The 27,918-nt window shown below is 45.4% G+C and overlaps 1 protein-coding gene across 3 annotated transcripts; it reads left to right on the top strand.

Moving 5' to 3' along the window:
* The first annotated feature begins 5,299 nt into the window (after positions 1-5,299).
* LOC132829600 (palmitoyl-protein thioesterase ABHD10, mitochondrial-like) lies at positions 5,300-27,903 on the top strand. Of its 3 annotated transcripts, none has more exons than XM_060846875.1 (5): positions 5,300-5,376; positions 10,835-11,011; positions 18,079-18,190; positions 24,967-25,104; positions 27,335-27,903. In XM_060846875.1, the coding sequence occupies exons 2-5, from the start codon at positions 10,839-10,841 to the stop codon at positions 27,680-27,682; spliced, it is 771 nt and encodes a 256-aa protein (XP_060702858.1). In that variant the 5' UTR covers positions 5,300-5,376; positions 10,835-10,838; the 3' UTR covers positions 27,683-27,903. The 3 variants fall into 3 exon arrangements, with proteins under 3 accessions (XP_060702858.1, XP_060702859.1, XP_060702860.1); XM_060846876.1 differs by lacking the exon at positions 5,300-5,376 and adding an exon at positions 5,381-5,431; XM_060846877.1 differs by lacking the exon at positions 5,300-5,376 and adding an exon at positions 5,389-5,442.
* Positions 27,904-27,918: the final 15 nt, after the last annotated feature.

Consider the following 27,918-nt stretch of genomic DNA (forward strand, 5'->3'; position numbering starts at 1 on the left):
TAAAAGAGAAAAAGTATAACATAGCAAAGATAAGTGGGAGAACGGAGGACTGGGAAGCTTTTAAAGAACAACCGAGGATTACTAAGAAGGAAATATGCGGAGAAAAAATGAAGTACGAAGGTAAACTGGCCAAAAATATAAAGGAGGATAGTAAAAGCTTTTTAAGGTATGTGAAAGGCAAAAAAATGGTTAAGACTAAAATTTGGCCCTTGAAGATAGAAACAGGGAAATATATTACTGGGAACAAAGAAATGGCAGAAGAATTGAATTGGTACTTCAGATCTGTGTTCACTGGGGAAGACACAAGCAATCTCCCTGAGGTAACAGTGGCTGAAGGACCTCAACTTCAGGGAATTTATATTTGCCAGGAATTGGTGTTGGAGAGACTGTTAGGTCTGAAGGTTGATAAGTCCCTGGGGTCTGATGGTCTACATCCCAGGGTACTGAAGGAGATGGCTCGAGAAATCATGGATGCGTTGGTGATTATTTTCCAGAGTTCGATAGATTTGGGATCAGTTCCTGCAATTGGAGGGTGGCTAATGTTGTACCACTTTTTAAGAAATTCAAAGTTTGTGAGAAGATTTGTAGCTCGGGTGCTCTTTGTTGTGGTTCTGTTCGCCGAGCTGGGAGTTTTTCTTGCAAATGTTTCGTCCCCTTTCTAGGTGACATCTTCAGTGTTTGGGAGCCTCCTGTGAAGTGCTTCTGTGCTGATTCCTCCGGCATTTATACTGGTTTGAATCTGCCGCTTCCGGTTGTCAGTAGCTGTTCGCTGCGGTGGCCGGTATATAGGGTCTAGGTCAATGTGTCTGTTGATCGAATTCGTGGATGAGTGCCGTGCTTCTAGGAATTCCCTGGCTGTTCTCTGTTTGGCCTGTCCTATAATAGTGGTGTTGTCCCAATCGAATTCGTGTTGTTTGTCATCTGAGTGTATGGCTACTAGGGATAGCTGGTCGTGTCGTTTCGTGGCTAGTTGGTGTTCATGGATGCGGGTTGTTAGCTGTCTTCCTGTTTGTCCTATGTAGTGTTTTGTGCAGTCCTTGGAATCAATTTAGGTAAAGGGGCAGTACAAAGAGATCTGGGTGTTTTTGTACACCAGTCAATGAAGGTAAGCATGCAGGTACAGCAGGTAGTGAAGAAGGCTAATAGCATGCTGGTCTTCATAACAAGAGGAATTGAGTATAGAAGCAAAGAGGGTCTTCTGCAGCAGTACAGGGCCCTGGTGAGATCACACCTGGAGTACTGTGTGCAGGAAATTTGAGGAAAGACATTCTGGCTATTGAGGGAGTGCAGCGTAGGTTCATGAGGTCAATTCCTGGAATGGCAGGACTACCTTACACTGAAAGACTGGAGCGACTGGGCTTGTATACCCTTGAGTTTAGAAGACTGAGAGGGGATCTGATTGAGACATATAAGATTACTAAAGGATTGGACACTCTGGAGGCAGGAAACATGTTTCCGCTGATGGGTGAGTGCCAAACCAGAGGACACAGCTTAAAAATACAGGGTAGACCATTTAGGACAGAGATGAGGAGAAACTTCTTCACCCAGAGAGTGGTGGCTGTGTGGAATGCTCTATCTCAGAAGGCAGTGGAGGCCCAGTCTCTGGATTCATTTAAGAAAGTGTTGGATAGAGCTCTCAAGGATAGTGGAATCAAGGGTTATGGAGATAAGGCAGGAACAGGATACTGATTAAGCATGATCAGCCATGATCATATTGAATGGTAGTGCAGGTTCGAAGGGCAGAATGGTCTAAATAACCAGGTCCTCTCCTTCTACTTCAACAACCCATGGTATAAGCTTCAGTCACTACATTTACAGCCTCACAGATTTATGGATTGAAAGAAATCTCCAGTTTTCATCTGACGTCCCTTTCCATTTTAACCATTTCTTTTAGATTAGATTAGATTACTTACAGTGTGGAAACAGGCCCTTTGGCCCAACAAGTCCACACCGACCCGCCGAAGCACGACCCACCCATACCCCTACATTTACCCATTACCTAACACTACGGGCAATTTAGCATGGCCAATTCACCTGACCCACACATCTTTGGACTGTGGGAGGAAACCGGAGCACCTGGAGGAAACCCACGCAGTCACAGGGAGAACATGCAAACTCCACACAGTCAGTCGCCTGAGGCGGGAATTGAACCCAGGTCTCTGGCGCTGTGAGGCAGCAGTGCTAACCACTGTGCCACCGTGCCGCCGAAGAACTCTCACATCCTATTATAATTATTGGTACTCAGTAGCAGCTGTGTGTACTACCTACAAGATGCCGAAATTCACCAAGTATCCTGATTTTAATGTTAGCTATTATCTTATTTCTTTATTTTTCTACTTATTCTATGAAGGTAATGCTTAACTTTTTAAGTGTTGTTTCTTATACTACTTTATACTTTTGTACTTAAGATGCCACTATGTGTGGTGACATTATACACTTTTCACTGTTCTCCTGTACTTGAGTATATGTGACTATATCAAACATATAAACATTACCATCTCGAAGGACAAGCAGATTCCTGGGAACACCACCACTTGCCAGTTCCCCTCCAAGACATTTACCGTCCTCACTTGGAAATATATTGCCGTTGCTTCAACATCATCCTGTTAAACTCCCTCCCTAACAACAGTCTTGGTGTACCCACATCAAATGGATTGCAATTGTTCCAGACAGCAGATCACTATTGCCTTCTCAAGGACAACTAGGGTTGGGGAATAAATGTTGGCTCAGTCAACAACGCCCACATTCCATGAATAAGTAAACAAAATAAACTAAACATTTGGTCAAACCATACCTTAGTCATACTTGATCTTATAAAAACGCACTCAATTTTTAAATTTATTGTCCATGCATTAAGTCCCATTGATCAAATAAATAAACAATTCTGGAATAACATTAAAGATTCAATGTTCAATGTACAATTTCTGCAATTTAGCTTGTGCCATACACGTTATTTTAATGTGTGGTGCTTTGGGAGCAGTTAGGCATTGCAAAAATGCCTTTTAGGATTGAGAACTGGAACAATATTTACTCAGTGTAAACATTCCCTAGCACAGAAGGGTTTGAAAAATATGTTCTGCATCACTTATAACAGTATACATTATCCCAGTAAATGTCAGTTTGATTCTGAAGATTATATTTTCAAATTCCACTCTATAACTAAGCAAGCAGTAATATTGCAATGGAGGAGTGCTATGTCATCGAAGGCGCTGTCTTTCAGTTAAGTATTTAACTGAGATGGTTGGAGTGGATGTCAAATTTTCTGTAACATTATGGTACTTAAGGAAGTTGTGTTTGCCCAGGTACCTTCCCTAACCAATGTATTCAGACAAAACACTACACATATCTGGAGCAGGTAAGATTTGAAATTGAGTCATTTATCTTAGAGAGAGGGACATTACTACTGAACCAGGAGAGGACTCAGCTATAGATTTTAGATTTTTATTGTCATGTGTACTCAAGTACAAAAGAACAGGAGTACAGTGAAAAGTGTATGATATTGCCACACAGGGCGCCATCTTAGATACAAAGGTACCTAGATACCTTAGAAGGTAGGTGAGAGTGCAATAGTTGGATGGAGGTGAGGGTAAAGGTGATAAGTTGGAGAGGAGGGTGGGGTGGATAGGTGGGAAGGAAGATTGACAGGTGGGACAGATCATGAGAATGGTGCTGAGCTGGAAGTCCACATGCTGAGGACATACAAGTCCTGGGCCTCCTCCACTACCACTCCCTCACCACCTGACGCCTGGAGGGAAAATGCCTCATCTTCCTCCTCAAGACCCTTCAACCCCATGGCATCAATGTGGATTTCACCAATTTCCTCATTTCCCCTCCCCCCACCTTACCCCAGTTCCAACTCAGCACCGTCCTCATGACCTGTCCCACCTGTCAATCTTTCTTCCCACCTGTCCACTCCACCCTCCTCTCCAACCTATCACCTTTACCCCACCTCCATTCACCTATTGCACTCTCAGCTACTTCTCCCCAGCCCCACCCCACTCCCATTTATCTCTCCACCCTGGAGGCTCCCAGCCTCATTCCTGTCGAAGGGCTTTTGCCCGAAATGTCGATTTTCCTGCTGCTCGGATTCTGCTCGACCTGTTGTGCTTTTCCAGCACCACTCTGATTTACAACATTGCTGAAACCACTGCCAGCTCTGAAGATGATGCACTCAACTTTGGGAGACAATGGCCCAGTGGTATTATTGCTGGACTTTTACTACAGAAACCCAAGTAATGTCCTGAGGACTTGGGTTCAAATCCTGCTTTAGCCAGATGGTGGAATTTGAATTCAATGATCAAAAATAATATCTGAAGTTAAATGACTAATGATGATTGTGAGTCAATTGTCAGGACAACCCCATCTAGTTCAGTAATGCCCTTGAGGGAAGGAAGCTGTTACCATTCTCTTTTGGTGGTCATTTTTGATTATCATTTAAAAACTCATCTGATTTTCTAATTTCCATAACTGGTCTGACCTACATATGATTCCAGATCCACAGCAAGATGGTTGCTTCTTATCTGCCCTTTGGACAACAGATGCTGATGGAGACAGTGACACCCTCAAGCTGTGAATGAATAATTTTTAAAAACCCAAAACACTAAATCTGTTTCTCTCCACAGATGCTGCCAAACCTGCTGAAATTTCTCCAACAATTTATGTTTTTATTTCAGATATTCAACATTGGCAGTGCTTTATTTTTATAGTTATTGTTGAAATCTTATTTATTTTCAGTTTAACGAGATTTTTAAGTGTACCTTCGAGGGCTAATTAAACAAGGGAACCAACACAGAATGACTAACTACTGGTTAAAACAAAATAATAAATAATAAAAATGTGCAACAAATTAACAGGAACATGACTAGGAAGGTAACCATCAAGAAGATGGTGATGAATACCAAAGATGTTATGTAACTAACTCGGAAGGAGCTGGATGTGAAACCAGGTGCAATGAATGTGTTCACTACATTTGTAAAACTAGTGAATAAATGAACACACTAAGAAATCAACAGTTTGATGCAAATGGGCGCAATTAAAGAATTTAAATTCATTTTAAAAGGCACAACAGCAAATAAATGCCTTAATGCTTCCCCAGCAAAACACAATAAACAAAATTTAGCAGACGGCTGAACAAATCGCTGAATCGCGAAAAAAAAACGACATTGCCCACTGAGGAAGGGGAGAAATAAAAGTTGTTGAGCGACAGAAGCAAAACGAAAGGAACGCGAAAATGAAAAGAGCGAGAATGCGAAAGAAAGAAATCAAACCAAATATTCTTTATATTTTTGACCCAGTTGTGTGTCCGTAGTTGCTGTTTATCTGTGTTAGGTTTAATGACAGGGCGGTACGTTTATTTTGCTTCTGGTCTGATTCCAGGTTAGTACCTTGTTCAGGAGCCAGTGGCTCATTGCGTCTGAGTCCGGAGCTTCAGGTAGTTCCCGAGTGAGTGCACTGTCCGGGGGGAGGGTGTAGTGTCCATGGGGCTGGAGTGCACTGTCCAGGGGGAGGGTGTAGTGTCCATGGGGCTGGAGTGCACTGTCCGGGGGGTGGGTGTAGTGTCCATGGGGAGGGTGTAGTGTCCATGGGGCTGGAGTGCACTGTCCAGGGGGAGGGTGTAGTGTCCATGGGGCTGGAGTGCACTGTCCAGGGGGAGGGTGTAGTGTCCATGGGGAGGGTGTAGTGTCCATGGGGAGGGTGTAGCGTCCAAGGGGCTGGAGTGCACTGTCCGGGGTGAGGGTGTAGTGTCCATGGGGAGGGTGTAGTGTCCATGGGGAGGGTGTAGCGTCCAAGGGGCTGGAGTGCACTGTCCGGGGTGAGGGTGTAGTGTCCATGGGGCTGGAGTGCAGTGTCCAGGGGGTGTGTGTAGTGTCCATGGGGAGGGTGTAGTGTCCATGGGGCTGGAGTGCACTGTCCAGGGGGTGGGTGTAGTGTACAAGGGGCTGGAGTGCACTGTCCAGGGGGAGGGTGTAGTGTCCATGGGGCTGGAGTGCACTGTCCGGGGGGTGGGTGTAGTGTCCATGGGGCTGGAGGGCACTGTCCGGGGGGGTGGGTGTAGTGTCCAAGGGGCTGGAGTGTACTAGCCAAGGGGCTGGAGTGCACTGTCCAGGGGGAGGGTGTAGTGTCCAAGGGGCTGGAGTGCACTGTCCAGGGGGAGGGTGTAGTGTCCATGGGGCTGGAGTGCACTGTCCAGGGGGTGGGTGTAGTGTACAAGGGGCTGGAGTGCACTGTCCAGGGGGAGGGTGTAGTGTCCATGGGGCTGGAGTGCACTGTCCAGGGGGTGGGTGTAGTGTCCATGGGGCTGGAGTGCACTGTCCAGGGGAGGGTGTAGTGTCCATGGGGCTGGAGTGCACTGTCCAGGGGGTGTGTGTAGTGTCCATGGGGCTGGAGTGCACTGTCCGGGGGGGGTGGGTGAAGTGTCCATGGGGCTGGAGTGCACTGTCCAAGGGGTGGGTGTAGTGTCCATGGGGCTGGAGTGCACTGTCCGGGGGGTGGGTGTAGTGTCCATGGGGAGGGTGTAGTGTCCATGGGGCTGGAGTGCACTGTCCAGGGGGTGGGTGTAGTGTACAAGGGGCTGGAGTGCACTGTCCAGGGGGAGGGTGTAGTGTCCATGGGGCTGGAGTGCACTGTCCAGGGGAGGGTGTAGTGTCCATGGGGCTGGAGTGCACTGTCCGGGGAGTGGGTGTAGTGTCCATGGGGCTGGAGTGCACTGTCCAGTGGGTGGGTGTAGTGTCCAAGGGGCTGGAGTGTACTGTCCAGGGGGTGTGTGTAGTGTCCATGGGACTGGAGTGCACTGTCCGGGGGGAGGGTGTAGTGTCCAAGGGGCTGGAGTGCACTGTCCAGTGGGAGGGTGAAGTGTCCATGGGGCTGGAGTGCAGTGTCCAGAGGGTGGGTGTAGTGTCCATGGGGCTGGAGTATACTGGCCAGGGAGTGGGTGTAGTGTCCATGGGGCTGGAGTATACTGTCCAGAGGGTGGGTGTAGTGTCCATGGGGCTGGAGTGCACTGTCCAGGGGGAGGGTGTAGTGTCCATGGGGCTGGAGTGCACTGTCCAGGGGGTGATGTAGTGTCCAAGGGGTTGGGGTGCACTGTCCAGGGTGTGGGTGTAGTGCCATGGGGCTGGAGTGCACGGTCCAGGGTGTGGGTTTCGTGTCCAAGGGGCTGGAGTACACTGTCCAGGGGGTGGGTGTTATGTCCAAGGGGTTGGGGTGCACTGTCCGGGGGGAGGGTGTAGTGTCCAAGGGGCTGGAGTGCACTGTCCAGTGGGAGGGTGAAGTGTCCATGGGGCTGGAGTGCAGTGTCCAGAGGGTGGGTGTAGTGTCCATGGGGCTGGAGTATACTGGCCAGGGAGTGGGTGTAGTGTCCATGGGGCTGGAGTATACTGTCCAGAGGGTGGGTGTAGTGTCCATGGGGCTGGAGTGCACTGTCCAGGGGGAGGGTGTAGTGTCCATGGGGCTGGAGTATACTGTCCAGGGAGTGGGTGTAGCGTCCAAGGGGTTGGGGTGCACTGTCCAGGGTGTGGGTGTAGCATCCATGGGGCTGGAGTGCACTGTCCAGGGGGTGATGTAGTGTCCAAGGGGTTGGGGTGCACTGTCCAGGGGGTGGGTGTAGTGCCATGGGGCTGGAGTGCACGGTCCAGGGTGTGGGTTTCGTGTCCAAGGGGCTGGAGTACACTGTCCAGGGGGTGGGTGTTATGTCCAAGGGGTTGGGGTGCACTGTCCAAGGGGTGGGTGTAGTATCCAAGGGGAAGGAGTGTGCTGTCCAGGGGGTGGGTGCACTGTCCAAGGGGTTGGGGTGCACTGTCCAGGGGGTGGGTGTGGTGTGCAAGGTACTGGGGTGCACTGTCCAGGGGGTGGGTGTGGTGTGCAAGGGGCTGGAGTGTGCTGTCCAGGGGGTGGGTGCACTGTCCAAGGGGCTGGAGTGCACTGTCCAGGGGGTGGGTGTGGTGTGCAAGGTGCTGGGGTATACTGTCTAGGGGGAGGGTGTGGTGTCTAAGGGGTGGCTATGCACTGTCCAGGGGGTGGATGTAGTGTCCACGGGGCTGGATTGTACTGAAAATGTGTTGCTGGTTAAAGCACAGCAGGTCAGGCAGCATCCAAGGAATAGGAAATTCGACGTTTCGGGCATAAGCCCTTCACCAGGAATGAGGAGAGGGTGCCAGGCAGGCTAAGATAAAAAGTAGGGAGGAGGGACTTGGGGGAGGGGCGATGGAGATGTGATAGGTGGAAGGAGGTCAAGGTGAGGGTGATAGGCCGGAGTGGGGTGGGGGCGGAGAGGTTAGGAAGAAGATTGCAGGTTAGGAGGGCGGTGCTGAGTTGAGGGAACCGACTGAGACAAGGTGGGGGGAGGGGAAATGAGGAAACTGGAGAAATCTGAATTCATACCTTGTGGTTGGAGGGTTCCCAGGCGGAAGATGAGGCGCTCCTCCTCCAGCCGTCGTGTTGTTATGTTTTGCCGGTGGAGGAGTCCAAGGACCTGCATGTCCTCGGTGGAGTGGGAGGGAGAGTTAAAGTGTTGAGCCACGGGGTGGTTGGGTTGGTTGGTCTGGGCTTCCCTGAGGTGTTCTCTGAAGCGTTCCGCAAGTAAGCGGCCCGTCTCCCCAATATAGAGGCGGCCACATCAGGTGCAGCGGATGCAATAGATGATGTGTGTGGAGGTACAGGTGAACTTGTGGCGGATATGGAAGGATCGCTTGGGGCCTTGGAGGGAAGTGAGGGAGGAGGTGTGGGCGCAAGTTTTACATTTCCTGCGGTTGCAGGGGAAGGTGCCGGGAGTGGAGGTTGGGTTGGTGGGGGGGTGTGGACCTGACGAGGGAGTCACGAAGGGAGTGGTCTTTGTGGAACGCTGATAGGGGAGGGGAGGGAAATATATCCCTGGTGGTGGGGCCCGTTTGGAGGTGGTGGAAATGACGGCGGATGATACGTTGTATACGGAGGTTGGTGGGGTGGTAGGTGAGAACCAGTGGGGTTCTGTCTTGGTGGCGGTTGGAGGAGCGGGGCTCAAGGGCGGAGGAGCGGGAAGTGGAGGAGATGCGGTGGAGGGCATCGTCGATCACGTTTGGGGGGAATCTGCGGTCCGCTGGATTGTACTGTCCAGTGGTTGGAGTGTGCACTGCCCAGAGGGTGAGGTCAGGGTGGTGTGTTGTCCAGGGGTTGGAGTGCACTGTCCCAGGGGTTGGAGTGCGCACTGCCCAGAGGGTGGGGTCGGTGTGGTGTGTTGTCCAGGGGGTGGAGTGCACCAGCCAGTTTGGCTGCGTTGTCCAATGTATGCTGAACTGCCCAGTTACCACAGACCCCCTAGAGACACATTGTCAAACGTTGCAGCTTGCACAGTGAAAGGCATAACCGCATAAAATCTGGGATCCGAGAATCCCCGAGCAGCGCTGAGGGTGTAATGACAGCCTGTGCATTGATTGAGAAGATAATTGGGGAGTGGGCTAGGCATTGCTGATGTCACGTTAAATACTCACTAACGTTCAGGCCAGGATCAGAGACAGGAAATAGAAGTTTATGTAGATAGAGCACAGAAACAGACCCTTCACCCTAACTTATCCATGTCGATCAGATATCCTACATAAATCGAGTCCCATTTGGCCTGTATCCCTCTAAACCCTTCCTATTCATAGGATTGGAGGATATGCCTGTGGAGCACTAGGACTGTGTGGGCATATAGGGCCAAATGGCCTGCTTTTGTGCTGTGAGTGTATAATGTTACTGCTCCCGTTAGCCAAGCTATAATCATCATTGAGTCCCGACAGTGTGGAAGTAGGCCATTCAGCCCACCAACCCATTGCCAATCTTCTGACAAGCATCTCTTCCCCCCCCCCCCCCCACCACACACACACCCTTCCATAACCCTGCATTTGCCCAGGCTAATCCACCTGGTCAGTGTATCATTTGATTGTGGGAGGAAACTGGAGCACCTGGTGGAAACCCAGGCAGACACAGGGAGAATGTGCAAACTGCACACATACAGTTGCCTGAGGGTGGAATTGAATCCAGGTTCCTGGTGCTATGAGGCAGCAGTGCTAGCCACTGTGTTGCCTGGATACCTAATTGAATTTTTGCATAAATACAGCGGCATGTCAGCTTGTGAGAGTGTGAAACTTTAAATAGTTCGCTCTGCAAACATGCATATTGAAATATTTTTATGATTACTTTTGTGGTAACTAGAAATTTTTTTTAAACATGAAAAGACATCAACTACTTTGAACTTTGGTAAAGTCATCATCGCCCTGCTCTCTTATTACAGAGAGAGATGTTTAGTGTTGGTTTAACCTGAGGGTCACCATGCCTTAAGCAAGGGGAGAGGTTGAGAAGGGGAGACCTTTATAATAACTTAAGTTGGTGCAGGAATTTAACTCTCACTCTGTGTTATTCTATAGCACAAACCAGCTGTTGCACAAACTGACAACCAGATTTACTTTAAGCTATACCGGCGGCATGGTGGCACAGTGGTTAGCACTGCTGCCTCACAGCGCCAGAGACCCGGGTTCAATTCCCGACTCACATTCTCCCCGTGTCTGCGTGGGTTTCTTCCGGGTGCTCCGGTTTCCTCCCACAGTCCAAAGATGTGCGGGTCAGGTGAATTGGCCATGCTAAATTGCCCGTAGTGTTAGATAAGGGGTAAATGTAGGGGTATGGGTGGGTTGCGCTTCAGCGGGTCGGTGTGGACTTGTTGGGCCGAAGGGCCTGTTTCCACACTGTAAGTAATCTAATCTAATCTATACTGGTAATAGGACAGAAAATAAAAGCCTAATTGACTGCAGAGTTTTGGCTTGTACTTTGGGTTTGTTTGTAGCACTTCTTTATATTGCAACAAGCTTTCTTTATATTACAGAGAGATGCCTTCGATTCAGTTTCTCACAAGGCTGTCTTTGCCTCGTTTGGCCTACCATAAAATTTCTGGGCGGAATCCCGGGGTTGTGTTCCTGTCAGGATTCAAGTCCGACATGAATGCAGTGAAGGCACTGGCCATGGAGGAGTTCTGCCGTTCAGCAGGGTACTCCTTTGTCAGGTACCATCTGAAAGTTTATAAAGACAGTCACATTAAACAAAAAGCATACCTTGGAATGCGCTTCAGGCCAGGGCAGTAATTGCAAAAAAAGATCTGCCATTGAAGTGGCAATCAGAATCAGAGGTCACAGTCTGAGAACACGGGGTAGGCCATTCAGGACCGAGATGAGGAGAATGTCTTCACCCAGAGAGTGGGGAGTCTCTGGAACTCTCCACCACTAAAAGTGGTTGAGTCCAACACTGACTATTTCCAAGAAGGAGTTGGATATAGCTCTTGGGGTTAAACGGATTATGGGAGAAAGCAGGAAGAGGGTACTGAGTTGGATCATCAGCCTTGGTCATATTGAATGGTGGAGAAGGCTTCTATTTTTCTATGTTTTGTGTTCTACATAAATTTGCTGGGCTCTATGTTTTTATGCAATAGATGAAAGTGCAAAAAACATATGGGGTAGGAAAAGAACAGCTGTACACCAGGCCTGCCCACAGTCAGGATGGTGAGAGCATCCGACTTTGGAGCAGGAATAGGTCATTCGGCTCGTTTGAACCTTCAGCACCATTCACTAAGATCTGGTTATGGCCTGAACTCCACGTTCCTGTCCGTCTGCTCCATAGACCTTAATTTCCTTGCCTACTGAATTTCTGACTAGTTCTGCCTTAAATAACTTGAAGAACATAGCCACCTGGGGAAGAAAATTTCCATAGGATGTTGGCAATCACTCACTAATGAGTATGGTTATCCACTGAGGAAAATCCGTGTCACTGATGATGGGTTCTGTGGGTCCTTGTGTTGCTGATGAGCCCAAACCTAGAGCCATGTCTCTCACCACACGTTCCTAGGAGGTGGAATTGGTTCTTAGTCTTGAGATTATTGGTGTTCCTTCCTCTGGCTCCTTTTCCGTACTTCCTCTTGCTACTGGGTGTTCTTAAGGAATTGTGTTCCTTTGTACAGGAGCTTCCTCCACATTGGTTTAGTCTGATGGAGGGTCTCCCATTTATTGATATCTATGTTGCATTTCTCAAAGGAAACCTTCATGGACCCTTTGGAAAGCTTCTTTAGGGTCCTCCTCTCATTTGAGTGCTTTCCTTGAGCTGGTTTCCAGTCTCAGCATGAATTCCACAACTGGATTTTAGTGAATGGTGGAGAAGGTTCTAAAGAGCCAGATGACCTACTCCTGCTCCGAAGTCTGATGCTCTCACCCATGCTTTGGCAGTCAGAGCTCAGGCATCCTCAGCACAAGGCCGGCCCAGCCGAGTTGGTTTTGAATAATCACAGCCTCGATGCTGGTGATATCGACTGCTTCAAGGACACCAATGTTAGAATTCCTGTCCTCCCAGCTGATGTGAGACCCTCATAAGGGAACCTCTCAAGGGCCTTAAGGTGGTGTCTGTATGTGGTCTAAGGTTCAAAGCCACGTTGAAGAGTCAGATGGGTGACTCTTTTAAAAACGATCCTGGTATGAGCACATTTTGGGAAAGACTCTCATCATTGCGTGTCCAAAGGCAGTGCTCAAAGATTAGATGTAGTGTTGGGTTTTACATTAATGTCAGCCTTAGGTGAGAGGTAACTTCCCAGCTAAAGGAAATATTCCACACTGGAAGATTTTAACATAGATCTTGATGGAGAGATGGACCAGAATTTTGATTTGATTGTCACATGTATTTTACAGTAAGAATACACAAATACAGTGAAGAGCTTGCATTTGTCTTGAAATAGTATCATTTTGAATAACTTAAGAATAAGGATGAAAAGAATGAAAAGATATAGCTCAACCCCATCGATGATGCCTGCGCTGCAATCCATCCTCCATCGCTTTGCTGCTGTCTACACTGCCCCTGGACCCAATCAACATGGAAGTTGCTGACTCTCAGGCGCCGTCTTTGCGGCTGAGGCCATGTTCCTCCATCTGGGGTGGCACAGTGGCTAGCACTGCTGCCTCACAGCGCCAGGGACCCAGATTGGATTCCAGCCGCTCGAGATTCTGAACTTGTTGCTGGTATCCATTGTGCTTGATTTCCTATTCTACTGGTGGAAGGAATGAAATCTCATTTATATAACATCACTCTCAGACTTCGGACATTTCAAAGTGCGTTCAAGGCAAGAAAGCGTTTTGGAGGTATAACCATGGTAGTAAGGTAACCCAGGTTCCTTCAGCAGTACTTTGGCCTCTATCTGCACTGTAAGGATTCTATGCCGTTTTGTATGACTCACTGGACCTTGAGCTGTGCGATGAGTTCACAAACTTTTTTAAAACATTTTTTCATTTCGATGATTCTTTTAAATTTTTCAGATAAAACTGATCACCCATTGGGCCCAACTTCCTTACCGATGTTGGATTCACCCACATAGCAGTGTGCAATTCAGTGTGACCCCAATGTGGTTTGAGTGACTTCCCTCCATGCTGCATTTCTGTAACTGAGGTTGTGAGGTAGGAAAAGAGGTCATGGAGATAACCTGATGACAAAATGGGTTTTCAGGTATTTAATAGTTAGAAACATAAAGAAGCAAGGAAGTAAATGGCTTGATATGGTCGAGGACAATAAAATCATTGGTGTATTTGATTGTACCCTGTCTGCTTACTGAGCTGAGGCATTGACATTTAGAAGTTTTCACAGCCAATTAACTTAGCTAATTAAAATAACCAATTCTGTAAGTAAACAAGAAGAGGAGCCAACAGTTCACATCCTGTTGACTTGTTCTGTAGAATGCTTCAAATTTTATTTTATATTCCTATTTATAACAATTGCTGGCAATCGATTCAGCATCTTTATTTTCATTGCTTACAATGTTTGGTCACAGATGATAAATCTATTATCAGTTGCTAAGGACTTACAGGACACACACTTGCTCTATAAGCAATCCTGATTAATGTGTGAACTTTTAAAATGAAATTTACCCTCAATTGGTATAATATCAGATATTTCTTAACATCGTACTTGGTTCCTTTTTGTTAAGCACTTTCTGAAATGGTTCACTTTACAAAGTGTGGAAACCTTCCTACCAAAACATCCAACATCTTTGAGACTCGGAAACTGTTGCTGTATCCATTGTGCTTGATTTCCTATTCTACTGGTGGTGGCTTGAAAGAATGAATGAAATTGCATTTATATAACACCACTCACAGGCTTCAGACACTTCAAAGTGTTTCAGAGGCAAGAAAGTGTTTTGGAGGTATAACCACAATAGGAATGTATTTTCTAAACTCAGTACCATTCAGACAGGAGATGTATGGATCATCACCACTTATTAGTTCCTCTTCACATCAAACACCATTCTGTCATGGAACTGGTTAACTATTTCTTTACTGTCACTGGGGGAAAATCCTGGAACTCACTCCCCTAACAACACTGTAGGTGTTCCTACATCTTATGATTAGATTACTTACAGTGTGGAAATAGGCCCTTCGGCCCAACAAGTCCACACCGACCCTCTGAAGAGCAACCCACCCAGACCCATTGCCCTACATTTACCCCTTCACCTAATACTACAGGCAATTTAGCATGGCCATTTCACCTCACCTGCACATTTTTTGGACAGTGGGAAGAAACTGGAACACCCAGAGAAGAATGTGCAAACTCCACACAGACAGTTGCCTGAGGCAGGAATTGAACCCAGGTCCCCAGCGCTGTGAGGCAGCAGTGCTAACCACTGTGCCACCATGCTGCCCATGGACTGCAGCGGTTCATAGACTCCCTACAGCAAGGAAGCAAGCCATTCAGCCCATCGAGTCATGCCAACCTTTCAAAGAGCATACCACCTAGACCTACCCCATTCCTGAAAACCTGCAGTTCCTATGGCTAACCCACCTAGCCTGCACATCACTGGATACTACGTGTAGTTTAGCATGGCCAGTCCACCTAATAGATGTCCTCCTGCACATCTTTGGACTGAGGGAGGAAACCAGAGCACCCAGAGGAAACCCACACAGATATGGGGCAAATGTACAAACTCCACACAGTCAGTCGCCTGAGGGTGGGAGCAAACCCAGATCATTGGTGCTGTGAGGCAGCAGTGCTAACCTCTGAGCCATTGTGCAGGGTTCTGGATCTGAACAATTAATACTAGCCTTGCCATTGATCACACCTGGTGTAAATGTGTGCATTACTAGATTCTGCAAAGAACAATGAAATAATCTGCTTGCAATTGTGTTGGTGGAGAAAGAATGTCAGGAGAGCTCCCGGATCTTCTCTGGGGAACACCGTTAGATCACTTCCATCCACCTAAGTTGCAGAATATGATTAGTTTAATGTTTCATCTGAAGACAGTACTTCCAACAGTATCGTCTTGAATGTCAACTGAACTTCGGTGTTATATCACTGCATTAGCGCTCAAACCTGTAAACTTCTGACCTCGAAATGAGAGTGCTGTCAATGAAGATGGGTTCGTATGTGGCTAGGAAGCCTGGTTAAGGCAATAACATTTCATTTTTAAATATCACTAAGCATCTGGTAGCTAGAATATCATTAACACTGGGAGAAAGTGAGGACTGGAGATCAGAGTCGAGAGTGTAGTGCTGGAAAAGCACAGCAGGTCAGGCAGTATTCGAGGAGCAGGAGAATCGACATTTCAGGCAGGGGCCATTCCTGATGAAGGGCTTTTACCCCAAACTTCTCAGCTGCTGCCTGACCTGCTGTGCCTTTCCAGCACCACATTTTCGACTATCATTAACACAGGTCAAGGGTTATTAAATTATAACACACCCTGTGTCTGGATCTATGGGATTATTACAGTACCAAACACTTCAATGGAAGAATGCATTTTTGAATTGCATTTGTAGTGCTCAACGCCTGCCAAAGAAATCTGAGCCTTCACTTGTGTGCGAGAGCGCACAACCTCATTAAAATTCAAACCTAAGCTGGCATTGGATGGAGAGGCTGACTTTTGCACTACTTCGCTGAGAAATCTTCACGGTTCATCTTTCAAATTTGTTCTGAAAGACCTTGAAGAGAATGACCTTCCTCTCTTAAAGGAAAAAAATATCTGTGTGCATTTTTTTTTATCTCTCCCTAATTTCTAACCACTTTGTATATGAAAGATAGAGGCCCAATGGTCCCATCTCACCTGCTGCACCTTGGCACGGTCAGCCCTCTATTATGGGAACATCTGGCTTGGTAATGTGCATTTTGCACAGAGAGCAAACTTGCTAATTACAGGATGAAATATACACCATTGGTTATGTGCTTGTGACAGGAATTTCACCCTTTTGTACATGAGCTCGAGCCAAAGTTGATGCTATCAACAAACGTAATGTATGCATGCTTTCAAAAGAAAACTTCAATTTTTTTTTTAAAAATGGCATCTGCAAAATCTTATTAAAACCAGACTCATCTGTTTGTTTCCTTTTGTGAACTGCAAGCTTTGTTATAGTTTCCACGGAAACAAGTAACTGCTTAATAATAATGCATAACCCTTTCCTCATTGAGTACTTCAGAGTCAAATTGAATGGCAAAACTTGGCAGAATTAACAGTTTGAGAGCCCTCACGATCTAAGGAAATCAATACTGTGCAAAAGTGCCAGAATGTCAGAGTCGTCAGACACGGATTTGTACTCAGCTATTCCCTGTATGGCACGTTTCCAAATTTAACAGAACAGTGGGAGCCAGTATTGATTAGACTCCTTCCCTGGCAAAGGGAGGCAAGGTCCGATGGTAAGTCATGGCCAATTTCAGAGAATATTGCAGTTCCTTTTTATTTTTGGCTGCCTTGATGCTCACATAACTTCTCAGGCAGCACTGAATCCATTACAGACAGCAATCTCTGACGGTCTGATTTTTGCCAAGCAGAATAAACGCAACCTGGGTGTAACAATTAACCCTGATTACAACGATTCTCACTAAATGTCTTACTTTTTCGCAAACCTGTCAAATTTAAGGAGAATTTCTGAACCCAGAAAGAACTTTTCATACCCTTAGTTCCTTTTTGGATAAATGATTGTCAATTATACATGTTTCAAATAACAACATTTTCGATATGTGGTAATGATGCTGATTTCTGTACTATTTTGTTAGGTTTGTGCTATATATTATAAAAGTGTTCATAATGAGCAAGTGTACATACTGTCTGGAACTCAAGCTAGTTGAACACTTCACTGTCTACAAATCCTGGGAATGAAAGCACTAGTTGCTTACAATAATTTCAAGGATGTAATTTAGAAAACAAATAGAAGAAAGAGTTCTGTGTCTCTAAAGTAGAAGAGTCTCTGAACAGCCACTTTGGATTTAAGTAAAATGAATGGATTTAATTTTTATTACAATTTCAGAACTCTGAAGTACCCTACAGAAACCCAGTGATGACTGGGTGGCATAATAGCTCAGTGGTTAGCTCTGCTGCCTCAGAACATGTGGGACTCAGGTTCAGTTCCTCCCTTGGTCAATTGTCTGTGTGGAGTTTGCACATTCTCCCTGTGACTATGTGGGTTTCCATTGGCTGTCTGAGTTTCTATCTTGTACACCTTTGGACTGCAGAAGGGTGGATTAACCATATGAAATGCAAGTGGATCTTGGTGCTGTGCTCTTTTGGAGGGATGATGCAAACTCAATGGGTTGAATGGCCTGCTTCCACACTATAGGGATTCAATGATTTAAGAACACAGTGATGTAACTGAATATTTAATGCAAAAGATTCTTATGTCCTTTGATCTCCTGAGTTGATTAAGGGGAGAGAAATTCTTTTATCCATCTCTCTAAGATTAAAAGCAACTTGACAGTGGTCTTGCCAAGAAGCCAGAGAAACAGGCTTTTGGTCTGTCCAGCGATGTCCCCTGAGAAAGATCAAAGACATTGCTCAGTACTGCAGTGGAACTACAAGATTGTGCTACCATTGAACTGTTTGTCCACCTACAGCATGCAGACTTAATCTACTTCCATATCTGATAAAATAGATTCACTAATCACTGCAGTGTAGTAACTTGCATGCTTTACTGATGCAAGTTTAATCCTTGTCAGTTAAAATGTAGCATTTCCATGATACAGATTATGTTTGTGTCAAATTTTACCTAAAATATGAATTTAGTTTGTTTTTTTTTAATCAGGCTGTCTTTTATCTGAGCTAGTCTGTGCTGCTATCTGCAGGTTTGATTATACCGGCTGTGGCAGTTCCGAAGGTGATTCTGAGGACTGCAGTTTGGGAGATTGGAAGAATGACGTGCTGACAGTCTTGGACACTCTCACCACAGGACCACAGGTCAGCACTTATACCCACGTGTTTATTTCCATTTCGTTATCATTCATTTAACAAGTTGGGCCCGACTTCATTTCCCTACGTTCAATAGTGAAACAGCTACCTTTTGTTTCCGTATCCCCATCTTTAGTCTTTCCCTCCTCTTCTCCTCCGATGACAGTCATTCATAGTGGGCTATAGCAGAGTGCTGCTGGCTCTCCTGTACCCTTACAAAGATGAATACTGAGTGTCAGAACCCAGCGGTAGTGGTAAGGTTCTTATCCTTGTGCTCCAGGACCTCACTACCTCCCTTCCTCTAACCTCTTCTGACCCTTGGAGATCTTTGTGTTTCCCAGATTCTAGTGCTCCCCTGATTTCTTTCACTAAGTTGGTGGCCTTCCCTTCAACCATTTAAGACCGAAACTCTACAGTTCCATTCCTAAGCCTGCCACCTCTTTACCCTTTTAGTCTACTTTTAAGAGACTCCTTAAGGCCTGCTTCTTTGACCAAGCTATTGATCTTAATAGGTTTCCTCGGTTTAATGTTAAATGATTGTCTGATTATGTTTCTCTGAAGCAATTGAGATGTCATGTTATGTTAAAGGTGCTATATAAATGCATCTGCTTTTGGTGCCGTAGGTGGCTCCACAGGTGACTCATCTGAAGACAGACCTTTTAAATTTTTTAAAATTTGTTCTCCGCTGCGGCCTAAAATGGAAAAAGGGCTGTTTTAAACCAAAAACTGACAAAAAAAGGGTGTACTTGAAAAAAAAATTTGTGACTTATCTTGACATTTTTAAAATCCATTCATGGGGCATGAGTGTTGGCAAGACCCAGCGTTTATTGTCCATCCCTGGTTGTCTTCTTGAACCATGCAGTCTGTTGGCATTGGTACCTAGAATTTTGACCCAGTGACAGTGGAAGGTACCGCAATTAACTTCCCAAGTCAGGCTGGTGAGTGGCTTGGAAGGGAACTTGCTGTAGTGTATTGCTGCCCGTGTCCTTCTAGGTGGAAGTGGTTGCAAGTTTAGAAGGTGCTGTCTAAGGAGCCTTGATTAACTTCTGTTGCTTTATGATTGGTTTTGGATGGGAGGGATCATGGCACAGCACAAAGTAAGGACTACAGCTCAGGTTGGCATTGATGAATAGGTCACTAGATTACCAACGCACGCTGTATCAGCTCTTGGGAGACAGATGATGCCCGTAGTTGCCCATTGAAGGCCGTTAATCTCGAGAAGAGACTACATATTCACAAGTGAATCTCTGCACCCTCCTGTAGCTGTACCTTCTAAACTTAAATGAAAATGACATTCTCTTTCAGTTGCACTCAGGCTTATTTTACCTCTCCCTCCTAATCAGCAAAAACAAGGTGGGCAGTTAATTAGCATAAAGTCAGAGAGTCATAGAGATGTACAGCATAGAAACAGGCCTTTCGGTCTAACTCGTCCATGCTGACCAGATATCCTAAATTAATCTAGTCCCATTTTGCTTGCATTTAGCCCACATCCTTCTAAACCCTCCCTGTTCATATACCGATTCAGATGCCTTTTAAATATTGTAATTGTACCAGACTCCATCACTTCCTCTGACAGCTCATTCCATACACACACGACTCTTGTCATGAAAAAGTTGCCCCTCCGGTCTCTTTTAAATCTTGCCCCTTTCAACTTAAGACTGTGCCCTCTGGTTTTGGGTTCCCCTACCTTGCAATAAAGCAGTTCTGCCATAGACTGGAGGTTAAACCTCAAACCTCCTTGGTCTGTACCCTTCAGGATGTGGAGGAGCCAGTGTTGGACAGGGATGGATAAAATTAAAAACCACACGATACCAGGTTATATGCCAATAGGTTTATTTGGAATCTCTAGCTATCAGAGCACTGCTCCTTCATCAGGTAGATGTGGAGAAGGACCATAAGACACAGAATTGACAGATAAATTCCTTGTCTTTTGATCTTGCTTCACAAATACCTGATGAAGGAGCAGTGCTCCGACAGCTAGTGCTTCTGAATATACCTGTTGGACTATAACCTGGTGTTGTGTGATTTTTAACTTTGTACTCTTCAGAGTTGCAGGCTGAAGGAGCATTTTCTAATTCAAAACATCTCTTTGTTGTCCACTAATTAAAACATTTATTTAAACACTTGTTTCTATTGTCTGCACCACCCCCTGCCCCTTTAGACTTGCAAACTTAAATGTGGATTAACAAAAGGTAAAGAAATTATATGTATTCCTTGTCTTCCTTAGTAATCCTAGAATTCTAAAGCTGGGAGGGTAAAGGGGTGGTCTACTCTTGGTGTGTAACAGAGTCATGGCAGAAGAAAGACTTCCTGCCAAACACCCCTCATTGTGAAAAGCTATCGTGGGAACTTCCCCATCCACCCATTTGATTTGATTTGATTTGATTTATTGTCACATGTACCTAAGCATAGTGAAAGGCTTTGTTTATGAGCAGTACAGGCAGATCATAGTAAGCAGGGACAAACAGATCATAGGGTGAAAAAGAGCCTAGGATAGAGTAAGGCATACAGGTTACATGGCAAAAGATGTGTACTAAGCAAGATCAACATTAACAAGATCAGCATTATTTGAAGTTAGAGAGTCCATTCATCAATCTAATAGTGACAGGGAAGATGCTGTTCTTGAACCTTCTCGTATGTGTGTGTTCAAGCTTCTGTATCTTCTGACTGATGGGGGAGGTTGTAGGAGAGCATTACCAGGGTGGGACGGGTCTTTGATGATGTTGTGTGCCTTTCCGCGGCAACAATACATGTAAATGGATGGACGTTAACTCCTGTGATGGTCTGAGCTGTGCACACCACCTTCAGTAGCTTCTTCTGGTTGTGGCTGCAAATGTGTTGCTGGTCAAAGCACAGCAGGTTAGGCAGCATCTCAGGAATAGAGAATTCAACGTTTCGAGCATAAGCCCTTCATCTTATTCCTGATGAAGGGCTTATGCTCGAAACGTTGAATTCTCTATTCCTGAGATGCTGCCTAACCTGCTGTGCTTTGACCAGCAACACATTTGCAGCTGTGATCTCCAGCATCTGCAGACCTCATTTTTTACTCTTCTGGTTGTGGGCAGAGCAGTTACCGTACCAGGCGCCTGGACAGTATGCTTTCTGCAGTGCATCTATAGAAGTTGGTGAAATGGTTGGGGTGGAAGGGGGTGTGGGGGAGAGTTCACCAGGTCAGAATTCTTGTTGTTTAAGGTGTCCAAACTTCACATGTTATTAGTGGGCTGATTTGGCCGCAAAAGTGTTGGAATCTACTTAATAGCTTCTTCCTGGAATTTCTCTTAAGAGGAGTTCAGAATCATGAAGATTAGGTGAGGAGGAAGTATTTCACTGACAGAGGTTTTATAACCAAGGGAAATAGATTTAAGGTAACTCTCTCAAAAGAACCAGGGATGGTCTTAGGAAACATTTTGACTCAGTGAGTTACTAGAATGCGCAGTTGGAAAAAAGGTGGAAGCTGATTCATTCATAACTTCTGAAAGACAATTGGAAGTATGTGAAGGTAATAAATTTGCAAGAGGAGGGAGGAAAGATAGGGAGTGGGACCAATTGGGTAACTCTTCAAAGAGGTGACACAAGGGCGATGGGCTGAATGGCTGACTCCTGTGATGCCCCATTCTGTGGAACTCATTGAGAAATGTGTGTACACTTACAGAATATAATGTTCTTAAAGGAATATTTCAGTCCCTGTGAATTATTAACCAGAACCGGGGAAGTGGAAGCTTCAACGCAAAACAGTGTTCCTTTAATCCTCGCGGTGAAAAATTTTCATGCCCTTAAAACAAGCAGCCACTCTGCTGAAATGTCATTGTGCTACTTGGATATGACAGGCTGGATGCAAAAACAGCAATGAACCAGCCAATGTACTAACCAGCTGGAAGCATCTATTGTTGCTTTTTGGAAGGAGTATACTCCAGGGAGAGGCTGCCTACCTAAGGATTTGCCAGGAGAAATGAAACACTTCACATTAGCTCTCCAGTAGCTTTCGTACAAAGGAAGCATTGCCCAGTCGGCTGCTTTTTTTTTGCTTTCTCTTTGGGTTGTGCCACTGGCAAGGCCAACATTTATTGCCTGTCCTGAATTGCCCTTAAAGATGGTGGTGAGCCACCTTCTTGACTGAGCTAGGCCAGTTCAGAGAGTGGGTCAAAGTCAACCACATCAGTGTCGATCTCTTCATATGTAGGTCAGATCAGGTACAGTTGGCAGATTCCTCCCCTAAAGGACACGAGTGAACCAAATTTTATGTCAATCCAGTAGTCTCATGATCATTAATAATTTGATTAATACTTGGATTTAAGTTCCACCAGCTGCCATGAGGGGGATTTGAAACCGTGTCTGTAGAGTGTTTACTCCAGAGCTGTTAATTACTGGCCCAGTGATATTGCTGCCATGCCACTACCCTCCAAATGCACAGCAAAAGCTTCTTGGTTATAATGGGTTCAACTTAAGTTAGCTCTGAACTACACATCTAATCTCAGTGCACTGGACAAAAGTGAGGAAAAATCATCAGGGCTGATACACCTATTCCACAATCTGTCCCACGAAGTACATTTGTCTGGCTTTCAGATCAGGCTTGATCACAATGCCTCTTCGAGGTTTCAAAACTGGACAGCACGGACCTATATATACATTTCAGGTGTACAGTGGTAACTTGAGAGAATTGCTGTCGGGTAGCCAGCATGTGTGGAATTGCACTGAAGAAGAGGATGGTATTTTGATGAGAGGTTTGGGGTGTTCGGTGGTGGTTGATGAATGTAGGATTAAAACTATTTTAACAATTGTCTTCATTTTATTGTTGGAGTGTCTAATCTAAGAATTGCCTTGCCATAGGGCAAGATTATAATGCATCTGTGATTTCTGGTTTGCATATCAATGATCAGGAAATCAATATTTAATTCCTGGAATTGCCAGGACATTGCTGGAAGATCGGTATTCCTGATAAAGATAACAATAGTGAGCTTATATGTGTACAATATATAGATTGTGTAGAATGGTTAGTATATGTAGAGTGGGCAGTACTGCATTGGTTGCATTATTTTACCCTTTACGTCTTCCTCCAAAATAAGCATATTCTAGAAAATGTAGAGATTATTCTTCAAGGAGTAAAACTTCTAATACACTTTTCCTCATTTAGCACTCCGAATATGATCTGGTGCTATACAACAGCATGCAAAAGGACAATCGCTTCCTGTTTAGAAAACATATCTTTATGATGCATTAAATGTAATTTTCAGGTTAAAACTTATTGGTTGCCTTGAATCTAAGTACCCTAAATCTCCACTAACCAGCTCTTACTAACACTTTATTATCTCTTACTAACACTAACTTTTCTTAATTCTTACTAACTTACCAACTCTTACCAGCACTTACTAACCTTTATATTAACTATCTTTTTACTGATACAATCTTAATAATTTATCAACTGTTGCTAACTTATTAACATGTATTGACTCTTACTTATTAACTGTTGCAGCTTCCCTCTGAACATAACTAGGATGAGGCCATTCAGCCCCTGTGCCTGCTCCACCATTTAACATGATTCTGATTAATCTCATCTAGCTTCAACTCCACAACTTTGGATCCACTCCTGAACACCAGTTCTGAACACTTCCATCTCTCTCTGGCTTCTTCTCTTCCACTTGGTTTCTTCCACATCCCAAGTCATCTCGATATAGGGCAATGCTGCGTGATCAGACAGTGAAGGGTTGGGCAGGGATTAAATCAAAATAGAGTTGGAGGGGGAAATAATACACTCCACTCCCTGCGGCGCCCACCTCTCCCTGAACAACTCCAGGGTGTTGGTGGACACCGCGTGCTCCTTCTCCAGAGACACTCAGGCTCTAACCGTAACCGCGGAAGAGGGGCAGGCAGTCAGCCCTAACGACCCCCTTCACGGCCCGCTACCTGGACCTGTTTATGGCCAGTTTGGCCAGGCCCAGGAGCAGACCCACAAAGAGTCCTCTGAGAGACTCCTCTTTCTTTTTTCTTTCCCACATTACCACCTAACGGGATAGGGCTGAAACTCCTGTTTATTTTTTTTAATGTGGTGTGTGTGCAGATGAGGGACACAGTGAAAGACACAAGGTGTACAAATCTTTATTCAAGATCCAGAAGATAGGAAACACCCGAGAGACCAGTGACAAGCAGTGCCCTTCACATCAAAGGGCAATGCTGTGTGATCAAACAGTGAAGAGAAGGGCAGGGATTAAATCAAAATAGAGTTAGAGGGGGAAATAATGCACTTCACTCCCTCTGGCGCCCACCTCTCCCTGAACAACTCCAGGGTGTTGGTGGACAACGCATGGTCCTTCTCCAGAGACACCCGGGCTCTAACGTAACCACGGAAGAGGGGCAGGCAGTCAGCCCTAACGACCCCCTCCACGGCCCACTGCCTGGACCTGCTTATGGCCAGTTTGACCAGGACCAGAAGCAGACCCACGAGGAGGTCCTCTGAGAGATTCCCGTTTCTATATTTTTCTTCTTTGCCTCCCACACTATCGCCTAACAGGGGTAGTGCTGTTTCTCTGTCAGCCAGGGCTCCCTGATTGGCCCAGGTTAACAGCTGCAATCAGGGAGCACATACGCAATGTGATCCACCCGGCCAATCTCATTCCAATCACTACTTCATGCTAAAATGAAAATGTGGTGATAATAGAACAAATGAGACCTGTAGTGGTTTGTGCACTGGTCCTTTAACATCTCCACGCTTTGGGGATATTATGATTTATTAGAATGTTAATTTCATGTCATAGCTAAATGTCTCTCCTTCTCTATCCTCATTATTTCAGGTTCTTGTTGGCTCCAGCATGGGTGGTTGGCTTATGTTATTGGCTGCCCTTGCAAAGCCAGAGAAAGTGGCCGGGTTGGTTGGTATAGCAACAGCTGCTGATCATTTTGTAACTGTTTTCAACCAGCTCCCCTCTGAGGTAAGAGATTGTAAGTGCACCAATGTTTAAATAGTTGAATGAGTGAAAAAAAACAGGCGAGAGAGTACGGCAACCTGAAAAAACAAGTCAGAAAATGCTGAAATTAGCAAAAATCTGTAAAGAGACAAGATAGATGAATCTTTAGAATTTGTGACAAAGGCCGTGTGCCCTTTTTGTTTTGCAGGTCTATATTTGCTGCAAATTCTGCTTTTGTTGTGAATAATTATATTCCTAGCTAAGTGGGTATTGTCGGTATATTGCCCCCATTCATTCCCTTGACACCCTCTCCAAGCTAGGAGAAAGTGAGGACTGCAGATGCTGGAGGTTAGAGTCAAGAGTGTGTTGCTGGCAGAGCACAGCAGGTCAGGCAGCATCCGAAGAGCAAGGCTTTTGCCCGAAACATCGATTCTCCTCCTCGAATACTGACCTGACTTGCTGTGCTTTTCCAGCACCATACTCTCGACCTTCTCCAGACATACTATTTCAATGCTTAGTTCATATTTTGCACTCTTGTATTTTTTTTATGGCAGTCTGCTTATCCACCCGGACTCAGCTTTTTCAAAACATTCCAGCTTCCACCTCTGTATGACAGAGCTCACTCAGAGGTTTTTTCAGAGTTCTGAAGAAGACGTTAACTCTGCTTTCTCTCTCCACAGATGCTCCTGGACCTGCTGAGTCTTTGCAGCATTCTGTACATTAGAATTCATTCCTGAAGAAGGGCTTATGCCCGAAATGTCGAATCTCCTGTTCCTTGGATGCTGCCTGACCTGCTGCGCTTTTCCAGCAACACATTTTCAGATTAGAATTCTTTACCTGATTTGCTTTAGAGCTGACCAGAGGGGAAAGGCACACCCCAAGTGTAAAACATTACAGTGGTGACATTTCAAAGTATTTAATTGGCTGCCAAGTGCTTTGAGGTGATCTGAGTTTTCCAAAAAGGTGCTACATAAATGCACATTCTTCCTTTCTGAGACAGCTTTGAGCCAACAGCCTGTCATGGTTGCAAGAGCTGATCCCAAGCTGGGTAGAATTTCAATGAGATACTTTGCACCTTATTTGTGGAATTTTCTCTCTGTGCAAACTTGACGAGGGCTTAAGGCAATTGGAATGGTGGCAAAACATGGCTCACTTCGTGCCCTCTTGAGCTTTTTAAGATTTTCCATTATTTTTAACTACAGCCTTATAAGTTTATTGGAACAATAGTTTTTGGTTTGGTGCAGACAAGGTGGACTAAACGGGTGCCTTCTGCACCATAACAATTCTGTGAAGGCGTGGAAGGATTGAGGCGGACAAAAGTAAGAATCACACAATGCCAGGTTATAGTCCAACAGGTTTATTTGGAATCGATAGCTTTCAAAGCGTTGTTTCTTCATCAGGTGGTTGTGGAGCAGAATCATAAGACACAGACTTTATAGCAACAGGATTGCACAGTGATGAAGGAGCAGTGCTTTGAAAGCTAGTGATTCCAAACAAACCTGTTGGACTGTAACCTGGTGTGCTGTGATTTTTAATTCTGTGAAGTGTAGAGATGCCATCGCAGTTTTCAGGGAGTTGACACCACCTGACATTAGTTCCCAGGTGTTCTTTTAAATATTGTCGAGTCAGCATGTTCAGAGATGTTATTACACCCCTCCAGAGCAGGTGGGACTTAAACCCAGACCTCCTGGCTCAGGGGTAGGGACACCTAGGTGCTTCTTACTCCAAGCACTGCCCTGCTCAATTCAACTGAAGGAAAAGACACGCGCAAAGGATGTTAATTGGACAACATGCCAAGCCCTGTTTGTAATGCTATGTTTTGAGAAAATTACAGGGCTGCTTAGTTTCAATAAAGGTACTCCCTCCCAAGTCTCACCTTTTCTTATAAGTGGCATTGAAGTATTTCCGCAGTGTTGATGGATTCCTTCCACGTCTGGTCGGGCAGCATCCGAGGAGCAGGAGAGTCGAAAATTCAGGCATAAACCCCTCATCAGGAATTTTGATTGCACCCTCATGCCCCACCAAGTCCTTATAACTTTTACAAAACAATGAACTGCGGATGCTCAAAATCATAAATTGCTGGAGAAGCTCAGCAAACATCTGAGCTTAACGTATTGACCCTGCTTCCAAAGAGCTGAGTTTTCTGCAGCAATGTCTGTAATCAAGTTTGTTAGAAATGGATGAAATTTCTGTCTCTTCTCATTGCATGTGCCTAATCTGTGTCCTTTCCCTCCCTCTTTTCTTTCATTGTCAGGCTAGAGCAGATATTGAGAGGACAGGCAAATACAATATGCTATCCAAGTACAGTGCCAGTGGCTTCTACACCATAAAATATAACTTTATAAAGGAATCAGAGGAGCACTGTCTGCTACAAAGCAGCATCAACATCTTATGCCCAGTGCGGCTCTTGCATGGCATGAAGGATGACGCGGTCCCCTGGCATGTTTCCATCAAAGTGGCAGAACAACTTGTCAGCAATGATGTGGACATCATCCTCCGAAAGAATGCAGAGCACAGGTTTTCAGAGGATGAGGATATCAAGCTTCTGACTACTGTCGTTAGTGAGCTGCTGCAAAAGTTAACCGAGGAAGATCGAAAATAAAAAAAACATAGTTGTGTTGGAATTCATTGTCAGTTAATGTTAACCAAAAAGATTAAGGAGGGGCTTCACCTGTGTTTTTGTGTTGTGCTGTCGTAACTCAAGGGCGAATGTTAGAGAACTGCAGCTGTTGAATTAGAATATTCTTTATATTTGAGGAAATGTGATCAGACATAATCTCCACAGCAAATAAAAGCTTTGTATAACTGCCAAAGACTTTACAATGTTTTGCTCCTCAA

The sequence above is a fragment of the Hemiscyllium ocellatum genome, chromosome 29 (assembly GCF_020745735.1).
Source record: "Hemiscyllium ocellatum isolate sHemOce1 chromosome 29, sHemOce1.pat.X.cur, whole genome shotgun sequence".
NCBI lineage: Eukaryota > Metazoa > Chordata > Chondrichthyes > Orectolobiformes > Hemiscylliidae > Hemiscyllium > Hemiscyllium ocellatum.